The sequence below is a fragment of the Mytilus trossulus genome, unplaced genomic scaffold (assembly GCF_036588685.1).
Source record: "Mytilus trossulus isolate FHL-02 unplaced genomic scaffold, PNRI_Mtr1.1.1.hap1 h1tg000024l__unscaffolded, whole genome shotgun sequence".
NCBI lineage: Eukaryota > Metazoa > Mollusca > Bivalvia > Mytilida > Mytilidae > Mytilus > Mytilus trossulus.
In genome coordinates, this window is record NW_026963290.1 from 7,920,965 (window position 1) to 7,936,677 (window position 15,713).

Consider the following 15,713-nt stretch of genomic DNA (forward strand, 5'->3'; position numbering starts at 1 on the left):
GAGTTGTTTCATTGGTAGTCATACCATCTTTATCTTTTTATTTATCAATTTTACAAAATTGCATACAATTTTTTAAACTTTCATTTGCAATATAACAGTTTCTGCAAAGGCAGTGGCTATTTGACCGGCACCGTCTTTATAGTTCCCTTTTTATTAAAGTTGTTGTACATGTTATTTTTCAAATTATGAATTGGATTTGGTCAACTTTATATGATTTCTAAGAGAACAATCTCATCAGAGCATTGCCTGTCGGCAAAATATAAGGGATATAACTCTGTTGCTGCCAGGGACGCAAATTTTTTGATTGAGAATGTCATTTCCCGATATTCATAAATGCATGAAGGTTATTTTAGATCTATTGATATAAGTCAAGCTTAACATAGTAATTCTGAAAAAAGTACCTATTTCTTTAAAATGATTCACAAATGATAACCTGTAAAATACGTTTTTAGAATGTCACTTTTTTTCCTCCACTTTTCATATTAAGGTTCATCATAACAAATGGACAAATATGGCCCTATTTTTACCTCAAAAACTACTCTGTGTACAGACTAACCTGTGCTGTTTGAAAAGTTTTAATGCCTAGCATCCACTAGATATATAAAAGTTAAATGCATTTTGTGTTTAAGAAAGATCAAATCTTTCTTGGTTTTTGCTGGCCATTTTTTTTTCCTTTCTTCAGAAGGTGCAAAAATAAACAAACACCTGCATTACTTTGATACTATCCACTCACTGACTCAGATAAACTCTTTAACTCACCTATAGTTCTGAAGATACCTGGTGTCTATGTCAATTAAGGACAATGAAAACAATACAAACCGGTTTTTGGGATACGATTGCTGTCAAGCAATCTGTAGACTTTTACCATTGACCCTATGACACACTCCCTCACGTCATTCGTTTTATTCTAAACATTCGGCAACATCTCAGATTCTTATGATTGTCTTGCTTTAAAAGGTAAAAACAAGCAAAACAATTGAACATAAACAACTTTCCTGTAATGTTTTACTCATAATCTTCATGTATGATATTTTCCTTGACTTATATGCGTGTTTTTAACAATACGGAAAATCAGAATTAAACAGTATTTATATTTAGTGTTTTTATAAATTTAGAAACACGTCAGAGGGAATTCCCAAATTTTGATAACTTGCGAGAGTTCTCTGAAAGCCGATCGATAATTCTATTTCTGTCACAAGAACTGAAGTGGAGTATTTCTATATTTTACCGTTATGAAACTGATATTTGATACTGTACTCTCATAAAGAAATGGAGAACCATTCATCATATCATTTAATAAACGTTCTTGTTCCAAATCGCAAGTCGCGGTTTGTTTATGTATTAATGTCCATGCGTGGTCTCACTAATTAGAGACAAAAAGAATTGTAGAGACAAAAAGCGTCAAGAAGCGACAAGAAGAATAATATTAGCAACAAGAAACTATTTAGCGACAAGAAAACATTTTTTTATTTATATTACTTATTCGAAATAAATATTAAAAAAATATGCAAAAGAAAACAATTTCAACGACAGGAAAGTTAATTTTGATAGGGGGGGGAAATGAAACTTGTAAATCTAATTCAGTTGCTACATTTATTTACATGATATTTTATAAGGTATCACAGGAAGTAAATTTTGTCTTTTTATTTGTTTTTAAAACCATTTTTGTACAATATATAATTAACTTGCAAAATGCATTATTTGTGCATAATTGTCCAGAAAATTCATACACAAATTGTGAAATACAAATTAAGAACTGAAATCAAACAAGAGGAAAACATAATTGAAAATTTGAAATGTGAATATTTTTCATCATTTTATTTACTGTATTGTCTCATTTAACGATATTTATCATGTTTATGCATATAGATTGAAGATTAAAGGAAACTGATGACAATCTTGAGTTTTCAACAGGTGTTCACTATTCGGTACAATAATTTTATATTCTGGTGCGTGTAATTGATGAAGGTGTTAATGGATGTTATTGTTGCATTAAAACAAAGGACACGCACCTAGTTAATCTCATTTGTTGCTCTTAATTGTGTATTACCTTAGAGTGAAGCCACAGCTAATGTTGGTCCTATCAGGAAAAATTAATTGTACAGTTAGGAAGGAAATAATATTTCATGTTTTTGTTTTATTAAATCCTTCAAAAGGAAGGTGACAAATCTTTGTTTTTATTTTCATTTTATAGCGTTTACATTTCCTTTGCTCTTACACATGTTTAATTTCTACATCTATCAATATGATAATAAAAAGTACACAATCTCTTCATCGATTTTTTTTATTTCTTCATCTTTCAATATAATCCTAAAAAATATTTTAATGTATGTGATAACAAAATGTATTATTGTCGCTAAATAGCTTCTTGTTGCTTTTTGTCACTTATTATTTTTCTTCTTGTCGCTTCTTGACGCTTTTTGTCGCTAATTAGTGAGACCCCACATGCGTGTAGTTTTCCTGATTTCAAGGGGTATCAGATTGAGTGATTCCCCGCTTCATTGATTAATTTGAAACTCGTGGGATTCTTTCTATGTCTGTCTGCATATGGAGGGCTATTGTTGTTGCATAATTTTAAATCACATGCATAATTTAAATTGAAATAAATGTTTCATCGTAAAAATTACCTATAACACCCTTCAGCAGAAATGGAATCTTCCATGTTATTGTTTCGAGTTGTCTCCCTTTTCGAAGTATTCGTCAAGAAGAATTAACTTGTTAATGCCGGTTAACGTCGTATTATATTAAGAACGATTTCAATGTAAACAGAGGAGTGTGTACGGAAAGGAGTCATGCCCTCTGACCCAAAGGAACTTCAATAATTAAAGAGTAAGAAATGGGGTTCCTCCTTAACTGGTCCGCCGTTCTATATATAGCTTCACACCGAAGGTCAGTGTAGCGATAAGTGAACACAATATGATAAGCGTCCAGTTTAGGGTTCCTCCTAGAATTACGGTGATAAGATACTGAAGCAAGTTAACTCGTACCACGGCATTGGAACCAAAAAAGTTAACTTGTACTACTGGGAAGTCGTAACATTCAGAAAAATATATAAAAAATATGATGTTTTATGGGTTTCTGTTTGTAAACTTAATAGAAATAAAGTTGAATTACTTGAATTTTACACAGGAGTTAAATGAAAACTTAGACAAAAATAAAGAATGTTTTAAAGCATTAATGTTTTAACTGATCTTTCAAACTAGAACATAGGCGGATCCAAACCCCCCCCTTTTTGTGGAAAAAATTTGGTTGATAATAAAGGGAATCATTGAAGCTTGACTGGAGCGGGCCCCCTCTTAGGTCAGTCAGCGGGCTCCCCCTTAGGAAAAGTTCTGGATCCGCCACTGTAGAACTTAATCCAGAGGAAAGTTAAAACATTGCTTTAACTGTACCTTATTAAAATTGAACATGTTGAATATGTATATATCCAATTTAAGTTAATTAAAGCTGTAATCCATGATCACAAATTGAATGCTATGTTTACAATTGTTGAAAGCCATGTGCTTTTTTTGCGGGGGAAATGCGGACCCCCTTAACAGGAATCAGTTAAATTTCATTGTTACATTTATTTATAGACAGTAAAAATAATTTTGGCAATCATTTTGACTAACTGCTAAGATTTTATTATTCATGAAAAATTTTCTTCGGGTAAAACTGTATATACCTTAATTATCTACTTCTGCCACAGTATTTTCTATCCAATATACAAGGAACATAAACTACAAATTGGTCATTGTACTTTCAAATTATATACATTTTACAGACTTAAGAGGTATTGGGTGAAAGTAACGTATATCATGTATATTCATCATTTAACACCATTTGAATGCATTTAAATAAGTTGGTACGAGTTAGCAATGGTACGATTTTTTTTTTTTTAATGGTACGAGTTTACAATGGTACAGGATAACTATAATTCGATAAAACACAATAAGTACATGGCTCATACACTTATAATGGGGATTGGCTATTCTTTAAGTTGGGTGACTATTCAGATTGTTACATTTTGCATGTGCAGTTGAATTAGTTTAGAGAATAATACTATCCAGCTGTACCAGGGTTACCGGCCAAACATGCTTGAGACTCGCGCATGTTCATGCTTTTTTTGCAACAGTATTCTTGGATCTATTTCTTTCCTCTTTGATCTTTTGAATTTTGGCCAAATCTCATGCATTTGTTTAATGAAAATTTGGCAGAACTGCTATACATGTACATGTGTCAATGAAAACTATGGCAATCGTATCCCTCAGAGCATTCTGCTCTTTGATTTACCTGAGGGAGCATCTCATAGTTGTTCCACACCTTTTTTCACACCTTTTGCATGAAGGAAAAAAAATGCCCATCAAAATCCAAAAGAGATTTTATCTTTCTGAAACACAAAATGGATTTAACTTTTTTATATCTAGTGGATGCTAGGCATTAAAACTTTTCCAACTTTACAGGTAAGTCTGTACTCAGAGTAATTTTTGGCATGTAAATACAGCCATATTTGTCCATTTGTTATGATGAACCTTAAGGATTTCATAAGGGGGGCTAGTCCAAATAATTATGCCGTTTTAGTACTGCTTTTTGATAAAAAAAAAAAAATTTGGATGCATCATAAGAAGGGGTAACAGCAAAATCAAAAATAGCCTTTCTAGACGGCATAATTATTTGTACAGAGGAGTGTGGGTTGTACCCTAAGTTGAACTTAGACTTAGAAGTTTTCTGCATATACATGTGTGCTGCCTTTCAATATTTGTAGTGACGTCATAAATCTTGCACAGTTAAGGACACAACATTTGATCAAAGCTAAGTGACACAGAAAATACCTGAAGACTTTCCTCACATAATGTTTACAAGTCTGGGGAATGATTTAATATGATAATAATGCCTTATTAACTTGTAGACTTCAAAATGCTAATTAACTTTTAATCTATAAAATGAAATCAAACAGACCTTAAAAAATCCAATTGCACGAGGTCACTTCCTATTTCTAATTCTGTATATGTCTACATCAGGTATTGTGACCGTCTGCAGTCTTTGGAGGTCATCTTGATAGTTAATTTGATTGAGTTTAGACTATAGTACATACAAAATTCTGATATATGTAATTAGAGTCCATGCATTGTTAACTGTTCATTTCAGACTTATTGTAATTTTGATATATGTTTTAAGTTACAAGTTATAAATCAAATATGAGAATTTGTGTCAAATCAGTGAACATGAATTTGACAGCTATATCATTGTCAATATAATGGAATTTTATAGATTGTCATACAAATGAGAGGTGTAGCTAGCTATAAAACCAGGTTTAATCAACTATTTTGCACACAAGAAAAAGCCTGTTCCAATACAGGAATATGACAGTTGTTATCCATTGCCATTGGTTTGATGTGTTTTCGCCATTTGTTTGGGAATTTCTGTATAAAATTTATCTTAAGAGTTCAATATTTTTTTAATTTTATGTTTGGATACAGCAATTGTATCTAGTATTTACTGACCAAAAATTGTTTTCTTCATACTGTGAACTTTAAAAACACAAAACATTTTTGTTGTAGTTATCATCAGAAAATATAGACTTGAAAAGAAAGTATTTAAAGGTTAAAGAGCAAAGAGATACATACCATAGAGAGCTACAAGTCTTTAAACAGAAAGAGAACATTGACAACCTCCTAAAGAGCTATGTCACCACCAGAGAGTAAGTTATCAAAATAATACACGAAAAGAAATATATGAAGCAACAATATACAAAGCACTTGTCTTTATAGTAATTTTTATACAACAATTCAATCAAATTGCTGATCCACAGATGATTAATCGTTTGAATGCTTTAAGATAGAGGGGGAGAAGTTGTTATTGAAATGAAGCTTTTTATAATGTTAGAATCGTTTTGAAAAAGTTATGACCCCTAAACAAATAGAAAAAAAACTATTGGCATTTAAAAAAAAAAAAAATACATCAAATATTTTGATTTTTGCAGTCTTGCCCTTATCAAGAGCACTGAAGTGTCTGTGTTTTAAAAAAAAATAAATATGCAGGTTGTTAGTTTTCTCATTTGAACTGTTTATGTTTTTTTATGCCTAGGCCTTTTAAGGCTTACTATACAGTATGGGTTTTGTCCCATTGTTGAAGGAAATATGATGACTAATATTTTCCTTTTTTCTTTGTCATTTAAACTCTGGTGGATTGTTGTCTCATTGGCAATCATCAACATCTCCTTCTTTTGTAAAACTGTATGGCTATTTATTCTCATTTTTTTTTTTTTTTTTATCTTTATCTTTACAAGCAATTCCTTTATTATGATTCATAATTGTTTCTCGACCGCAAAAACATTTTCTTTGTATAATGGTATGATGTTGTTGTCTGCGTCGTCTGAATACACATTTTGTGTCCGGACAATAACTTTATTTTAAATGAATGGATCTCTATAAAATTTTATGAAAAGGTTCAATACCCCAAAAGGAAGGTTGGGATTGATTTTGGGAATGATGGTCCCAAACATTTTGGAATTAGGGGCCCAAAACAAGCATTTTTCTACTTTCAGGATATGAACTTGTGTATAAGTATTTCAATTGCTCTGAAATTGTAGCTCAATGTTTAATTCTACAGGTAGAAGGTTTGGATTGATTTTGGGGGTTATATATGGTCCCAGAGGTTTAGGAAGTTTGTGCCAAAAAAGGGGATAATAAGCATTTTTGTAGTTTCCAGTCAATAATTTGTGTTTAAGTGTTTTAATCTTTCTAAAATTATACCACAAGTTTCCTTACTACAAAAGGATGGTTATGGGGGTTATGTCTCAAATCATTTAGCAATTAGAGGCAAAAAAGGGGGAAACAAGGGTTTTTCTGGTTAAAGGACAATTTATACAATTTAAAAGAAGTGTAAGGGAGGCAAGCCAATTCTATTTAAAGAATACTGTTATGATATATATATATATATATATATATACACGAGTCTAAATTGAAAACTATGTTCAAACTTCAAACCTATGATTGTGTTGGATAAAAACCGCAATATATATATATATGTAATAAAAACTATAACACAAATTCCCATACTTTTCGGCCATTGGAATAAATTACAACATTGAAACAACAATTACATCACTTGGATATATTACGTTATAACAACTTCTATGACGTTCATTTGCCTCGTTTTTTCGCTTTTTTAATATAAATATTTTTATTATCGTTCATACATTGTGTTGAGTCATCCTTCAGGTTCTAAAGTTTTTTAATTTTATATATATAGAGTCTTATTATAGACATTGTGTATATATGTTTGATTATCTCCCCTACACTGCTTAAACATTATGTATTAAGAAATGATGATTGTCATAAAGTGATAAGCTGTAAATTTGTATTTAAACATGTTAGAAGTTACTTTTAATAGATATTATTTTAACCATGACTAAGTCATTTTATATTTCAATATTTTATCATGTACATGTATTTAAATGAGTACCTGTAGTTATTGTTTCAAACTCTTTTTGAAGGGATTGATATTCACCAGCATAGTGTATTGCTCAAAAGCCATTTTTTTTTTACATTCATTAGACCACATTCATTTTGTGTCAGAAACCTATGTTGTGTCAACTATTTAATCACTGTTCAGGGTTCTACCTCTGCAGTCGTATAAAGAGGGGCCCTGTGGAGCATCTGGTTTACATAAATTATTCTGTACATTTTCCTGTTTGAATGGTTTTACAGTAGTCATTTTTGGTCCTTTATAGCTTTCTGTTGAGTGTGAACCAAGGCTCTGTGTTGAAGGCTGTACTTTGACCTACATGTATAATAGTTTGCTTTTCACAAATTGAGACTTGGATGGAGAGTTGTCTCATTGGTACTCATACCACATCTTCTTATACAAATGTATCTATTAAATTTGTTTGTATATTTCAGCACAAGTTGTCAGACAGAACCTGGAAGATCTTGGCAGCCTATATGTTTTCAGAAAAGGAAAAGTGAAGAAGCTAAGGAAAATGATGTTGATAAAACAAACAAGTAAACTTTGGAACTTTTGCATTTATTTTATTTAATAACTGTAGCAGATGGTTAGGATTCTGACTACTCAACTGTCTCTAATGGTAAATAAGCTGCCAAAATTGTAATTTTTAAACACCAAAATGACATAGAAGTATTCTGCTAAAATATTTTTTTCTGTAGAGTGAATGTAATGATAAACTTAAAAGTAATGTAATTTTGATACTAGATACTTGGACAACTATTCATGAAGACCAGAGGACACATGTGTGAAAATGTGTATTTGAATCTTGATGATGTAGCTCTATGCTATAAACAATTATAGACTTTTATTAAACAATAATGCACCAGGAACTTTAATGGTCATACACTAATTTCTAGTGTAAAATGAACTTTTACTATACAAATAATTTGGTATTTAAAGAATATGATTTTATTTTACATTCTCTGTCTGTCTATGCATTATCTACACTTTCAGACTGTTATTTATTCATTATCTACACTGTCTGATTGTTATCTATGCATTATCTATACTGTCTGTCTGACTGTTATCTATGCATAATCTACACTGTTTGTCTGACTAATCTATGCATTATTTTACTTACATGTATAAGACTGTTATTTATGCGCTATTCTTACTTTCTGACTGTTATCTATGCATTATTGATCTTATAAAACTGTTATTTATGCATTATTTTTCCTTTTCAGATTGTTGTCTATGCATAATCAGATGATGAGAAGATACGAGAAAGAAGTCAAACTAAATATGTCACACATGGAAACTATTACAGATCTAAATGTAAGTTCCATGGCAGTTTGCTTTTGCCAATAGTTATGTCAAGCTTATAGAAAATTGAGTGGTAATCTTTTGAATCATATTACAACTTTCCCTGCCCTTAAATTGTGGGGGTATGAAGCAATTCTTATGCAAATAAGTGTTCTTCTTTTATAATTTTCCTTTTTTATTCCAATTTATTCATATTCTTGTAAAAATGGATTGAACTTTGTTAGTTGATGCAAAAGAGAGTATTTTATTTAATATAAAATTTAGATAGCATTATTTATAGCTGTTTTAAGTATTTCAGTAATTTTAGGGGTCAAAGAGTTTTGATATTTTCAGTATTGTGTGTGGTAGTCCATTCTATAAAACTGATCATGAATCAAAAGAGATTTCTCTAATTTCTTATGTTTTGGCTTTAATTTATAACTATCAGTCTACCTTGAGACAAGTCTCACAAAGAATATTTAACTTTCAGGTTAAAGTTTTAAACATTCAGCTAGGTACACAGATGCTTCCTTCCTTATTCATATAGTAGTTGATGTTTGTGATGATGTATTCTAGTTTTGCTGTACAAAATATCTTTAATAATGTAGCCAATAGTGAAATTTTATCTACATCTTTCATTAACCTTCCTGCTTTGTGATTTACAGATACAAATAAGTGAATTAGAGAGAAAGCTAATTGATGAGGGCGAGAAACATAAAAAGACGCAGAAAGAACTTCTAGATCTACATGTTGGTAAACATAAGAAAATTGCACAGAAGAAAGAAGGTAGGATATAAATATAGGGAGAAAAATCAGTAGTTCTTGATCCAATTGTAAAAAATGTGATTTTTTTTACATTTCCAGCATCCATAGCCATTGTTTTGGTAAAGATTGCATGAAATGCAATAAAACCCTATGGAACTGACTTGATATGTAAATCTTTCAAGGCTCAACATTTCTTTTGAAATACACAAAATATACTGCATTGATAATAACATTCTAAACATCCTATCCATGAACATTTCCAGAAGTTTATCAATGAAAGACATAATCAGATTTACATGTTACAAAATGATGGTATACTTGACACGATTATTACATAGTTTGTTCAAGTTGCAGGAATACGATATTTGTTCTAAAAATATCAATGATATCATTGTTAAAGTTATTTTAGAATTAGAGTTATCTTCTTTTGTACATGATTATAGTTGAATCAACTACAACCAATGTTTTATACAATTCAATGTTCAATTTTACTTCCCACTGATAATTTAATGCAATCTTTACCCTTCAGTGCTTACAAGCACTTTGATTTTATACATTAATTGTTTTCCTGCTGCACGTTAATGGTCCCCTATAGGCACTCGCTTCCGCCAATCAAAACTGGCTGCCAATATATATATATATATATAAATCAAAGAGTGCTGATTGGGGTGTTAATAAATCATAAACAACCAATCAGTTAAATGACACAAAGATACATTGAAAACTGAACTACATCATAATATTTTAGTTACAAGTGAGAAAAAAGGGGATGAGTGTAGTGTTATTATTTTATTCTTTTTCAGATACAGATGATAAATATTCACATATTAAGAATGAATGTGTAAAGGTAAAAAAGGAAAATGAAAAGCTGAAGAAAGAGTTGAAAGGTTTAGATTTGGTAAGTGAGAATTTATTCCATTTATAGAAAACTTTTTTTATTCTGAAATTAAAGGCATTTCTTTCGAAGAATAAAGAATGGACAATCTGTCAATAATTTTATAAACTAGAGGCTCTAAAGAGCCTGTGTCGCTCACCTTGGTCTATGTGAATATTCAACAAAGGACACAGATGGATTCGATCATGACAAAATTGTGTTTTGGTGATGGTGATGTCTTTGTAGATCTTACTTTACTGAACATTCTTGCTGTTTACAATTATTTCTATCAATAATGATTGGCGCAGTAGTTTCAGTAGAAAATGTTAGTAAAAATTTACAAATTTTATGAAAATTATTAAAAATTGACTATAAAGTGCAATAACTCCTAAAGGGGTCAATTGACCATTTTGATCCTGTTGACTTATTTGTAAATCTGACTTTGCTGAACAATTTTGCTGTTTACAGTTTATCTCTATCGATATAATATTCAAGATAATAACCACAAACAGCAAAATTTCCTTAAAATTACCAATTCAGGGGCAGCAACCTGACAACAGGTTGTCCGATTCATCTGAAAATTTCAGGGCAGATAGATCTTGACCTGATAAACTATTTTACCCCCCATGTCAGATTTGCTTTGGTTTCAGAGTTATAAGCCGAAAACTGCATTTTACCCCTATGTTCTATTTTAAGCCATGGAGGCCATTTAGGTTGGTTGGCCTGGTCACGGGACACAATTTTTAAAACGATGGACAAAGACGGACACCAAGTGATGAGTAAAACTCACTTGGCCCTTTGGGCCAGGTGAGCTAAAAATGGAGGTAGAATCAGAAAAATGTTTTCAATGTTTTACATTTAGTCAGGGTCATTTGTAGAGCTTAATGTATGTAGACAATGTGTTGATACTTAATAAAATATTAAACATTACTTTTACAGGGGTTCTTTGAAGAAATTGAAGATATTAAATTTGCTTTACAACAGTCAGCAAAATTAAACAAAGAATATGAACAGACGTTAAGAAAAATGTGCGTGAAGTTTGGAATTCCTTACCCTCACCCAGAGAAGAACATTTTAAGTGACAGATCAAAATGGAAATGAACATTTGGTAGCTGATAAATTGGATGGCATTTTTAACTGTGATATATATTTATATTTTGCTAGATTATAAAGTGATTTTATTTACAGTGATAAGTTTGTAAAGAGGGTGTGAAGTTGTATTGTGCCAAGGTGTTTATGCTCTAGTGCAAAGTATCATGCATTTATTTAAGTAGACTAATATGATAAGTGTTCACTAATATAAGTAGATTTTATTGCAACAGAGACTGTGTGCAGAAGAAGACATTTCATATTAATAGAATTTGTATTTTATAGAAAAAGAATAATATATAGTTGCTGAAGTGTTATCAATACAATTAGAAATTGGAAAAAAAAACATACAAGCAACAGAATAAGAAAATATCAAATTGCAAGTTACGCAATTATAAACTGTGAATAATGATTTTTACCAGCTTTGCCAAAGGTCTAAGTAGGTGTAATAATCACTGGACTTTAACGTTTCATCTGAAAGAAAGAATACTTTGACTTCTTGCCGTCTATAAAAGGAAGTGATTTGATAATTTTCAGCTGCTCGATGACATTGAGTTTTTTCTATTAATTATAAAAAAGAATATGTGGTATGATTGCCAATGAGACAACTCTCCACAAGAGACCAAATGACACAGAAATTAACAATTATAGGTTACTGTATGGCCTTTAACAATGAGCAAAGCCATACTGCAAAGTCAGCTTTAAAAGGCCCTGAAATGACAATGTAAAACATTTCAAACAAGAAAACTGATGGCCTAATTTATGTATAAAAAATGAACGAGAAACAAAAGTGTAACACATAAACAAATGACAACCACTTAATTACAGGCTCCTGATTTGACACAGGCACATACATACAGAATGTGGTGGGGTTAAACATGTTAGTGGGATCCCTCCCCCAATCTGGACAGTGGTTAAATATGATAACTATTTCAGAAAATCAAAAATGCCCATATTGTCCTTCTCAATGGTTTATTTTTCAACTTTGTTCCAAACGTTCTAGGAATGCTAGTTAAAAAAGGTATTCCTGCAAAGTTGAACAGTGCTAGAACTAGATATGCTTTTCAAGCAGTTTACTTGTGGATACATTTCTGTACTGAGATAACCATTTTCATCTGAAATAAACAAATCCATTAACTCTGTCAATTTAATTCATGACCTCAATAAATGACCAAAACCAGTAAAAACAAAGTTAATAAGAAAGATGTATACAATTAGTCAACAAAAGAAGTATTACTTTGCACAATACAAATTTTCATTCTACTTTGTAGGTGTAATACAATCAAATCATGGTACGTCACATTCGGTTGTACTTTGTAGGTGTAATACAACCAAATCATGGTACGTCACATTCAGTTGTACTTTGTAGGTGTAATACAACCAAATCATGGTACGTCACATTCGGTTGTACTTTGTAGGTGTAATACAACCAAATCATGGTACGTCACATTCGGTTGTACTTTGTAGGTGTAATACAACCAAATCATGGTACGTCACATTCGGTTGTACTTTGTAGGTGTAATACAACCAAATCATGGTACGTCACATTCGGTTGTACTTTGTAGGTGTAATACAACCAAATCATGGTATGTCACATTCAGTTGTATAAGAAAATAGGTCCAAAAAATGTTTCCTTGAATTTGACAGTTTTAGGTGATTAATCCTACATTTTATGGCAGTAAAACATTTCTGTTTCATAAACATATGTCTTAGGTATTTCAAATCACTATTATTTTCTTATTTGGGTTTGAAATGAAATGTTATGGGATTTTTTTAGCTCACCTGGCCCGAAGGGCCAAGTGAGCTTATGCCATCACTTGGCGTCCGTCGTCGTCCGTGGTCTGTCGTCGTAAACTATTTCAAGAATCTTCTCCTCTGAAACTACTAAGCCAAATACTTCCAAACTTTAACTGAATGTTCCTTAGGGTATCTAGTTTATAAATTGTATCCGAAGTTTTGATCTATCAACAAACATGGCCGCCATGGCTAAAAATAGAACATGGGGGTAAAATGCAGTTTTGGGCTTATATATCAAAAACCAAAGCATTTAGAGCAAATCTGACATGGTGTAAAATGTTCATTAGGTCAAGATCTATCAGCCCTGAAATTTTCAGATGAATCAAACAACCCATTATTGGGTTGCTGCCACTTAATTGGTAATTTTAAGGAAATTTTGCAGTTTTTGGTCATTATCTTGAATATTATTATAGATAAAGATAAACTGTAAACAGCAAAAATGATCAGCAAAGTAAGATCTACAAATAAGTCAATTTGACCGAAATTGATTTTTTTTTGCTTTTGAAGAAAATAGGACGATTCAAAGAACATTTAAATAAATTGAAAAGCCAAATAATCATTGATGAGAGATTTAAACAAAAAAAAAATAAGGTGAGCGATTCAGGCTCTTGAGAGCCTCTTGTTTCTATAGTACTGGACAGGATAAAACTTTACTCATGCCAAGTATTTCTGTATTTGAAACAAAGATAACTTCTGCACATCTTTTTGAAAAGTGAGAATTTAACAAGACTAATAGGAGAACATTAATGGTTGTATTACACCTGTAAGGTTTACTATAGAACCAGGTTTAATCCACCGTTTTCTACATTTGAAAATGCCTGTACCAAGTCAGGAATATGACAGTTCTTGTCCATTCGTTTTTGATGCGTTTTGTATTTTAATTTTGCCATGTCATTATGGACTTTCCGATCTGATTTTCCTCTAAGTTCAGTATTTTTGTGATTTTACTTTTTACTAGCTACTGCTTTGCATGTGAACATCGTTGCAAAACACAATGGACAACGAGCTAGCCATTGATAAGATTTATTTGAAAAATCAGAAAAGGACATCGTAAACTAAGAGAGGTATATCTACAATAATGTGTATCATGATAATGAGTGGTAAACAATATAGTTAGTAAAAAACCAATGCAAGATACCAGGTTTAAAACTTTTTATTCCAGACGCACGTTTGACTTCTACTTCATTAATAATGCTCAATTCAAATCAGTAAAAATGCCATATTAAATACAAATGTTTCTCCAAAAAACTTGCAACATAAATCAATCCTAAAATGGGATATTTCACTGTGTGCTCTCTTGTCTAAATGTTGTATTATTTCTGTATTTGGTTGTGTGATTGTTTGGAAATTTATGAAGGTTGCTGTTTGAAACCTTAGTCAGATATTATTTATGATATGAACTTCTAGTTCTGTTATTCAATGAACAGATGTAGCATGATCGATGTCTAGGAAAATAATTCTCCAAAATCGATATTAGACACCGTGCTGAATTTGAAGAAAAAAAGGAAATCACAAAAATACTGAACTCTGAGGAAAATTCAAAACGTACAAAAAATGTTTCTTTCTTTAGAAAATAATGGATTAAACCTGATTTTATAGCTAAAAATAAACCTCTCACATGTATGACAGTCGCATCAAATTCCATTATATCGACAACGATATGTGAACAAAACAAACAAACATAATAAATAAAAATCTCACGAATGAGTATACAGCAGTCAATATTATGTTATAATCTTAATAACTATAAATATAAAAGATGAGGCATGATCGATTTCTAGAAACATCAATTCTCTAAAAAAAAAAATTGAAGAAAGATGATATGTTTTGCTCTATGGTAAATGACTCATCATTTTGATTTGTGTATTTTTATGCATGTGGCAGTAACCACTTTGTGTCATAATTGAATTGATACACCACACCCTTTTCTGGTCCATATTTAGATATCATTTTTGCACCATCCTAAATCAATTATGAAATTTGAAAATTTGAGACCATCTTATTGTATCAAGAGAGAGGAAATATAGAATAAAGAATACATACATTTTGGGGCCCTTTATAGCTTGTTGTTCGGTGTGAGCCAAGGCTCCTTGTTGAAGGCCGTACTTTAACCTATAATGGTTCACTTTTTAAATTGTTACTTGGATGGAAAGTTGTCTCAATGGCACTCACACCACATCTTCCTATATCTATGTTTGTATTATTTACCGTTAAGGCGTTATGTCCTATACCAATTTCATCCTCTTAATAGTTTCAACAGGTTTTTATCATCCAGTGTATTACAAAAGGCATGAAAGCAACAGCATTCCAAATCATACTTTATTTTTCAATCCATCCATTTCAACGTTTTTGATTGGGACCTCATTGATAATTCTTTTGTACACGAAACGCTCGTGTGGCGTAGATATTTTTAAGCCTGATATCTGTTAATCTAAAAAGAAATAAAAAAATATGCCCA

General features: G+C 31.3%; 1 protein-coding gene across 1 annotated transcript; it reads left to right on the top strand.

Annotated features, from left to right (window-relative positions):
- The first annotated feature begins 261 nt into the window (after positions 1 to 261).
- On the top strand, positions 262 to 11,712 carry LOC134698854 (centrosomal protein of 290 kDa-like). Its single transcript, XM_063560521.1, has 7 exons — positions 262 to 343; positions 5,541 to 5,680; positions 7,884 to 7,985; positions 8,673 to 8,763; positions 9,396 to 9,516; positions 10,299 to 10,393; positions 11,309 to 11,712. The coding sequence occupies exons 1-7, from the start codon at positions 311 to 313 to the stop codon at positions 11,468 to 11,470; spliced, it is 744 nt and encodes a 247-aa protein (XP_063416591.1). The 5' UTR covers positions 262 to 310; the 3' UTR covers positions 11,471 to 11,712.
- The last annotated feature ends 4,001 nt before the right edge of the window (positions 11,713 to 15,713 follow it).

Bases quoted from the DNA above. Each gene is read 5' to 3' on its own strand.
- LOC134698854 (XM_063560521.1), top strand. From the start codon at position 311: ATGTCATTTCCCGATATTCATAAATGCATGAAG. The intron at 7,986-8,672 runs GTAAACTTTGGA...TTTCCTTTTCAG, and splicing joins GATGTTGATAAAACAAACAA to ATTGTTGTCTATGCATAATC. The intron at 8,764-9,395 runs GTAAGTTCCATG...TGTGATTTACAG, and splicing joins AAACTATTACAGATCTAAAT to ATACAAATAAGTGAATTAGA.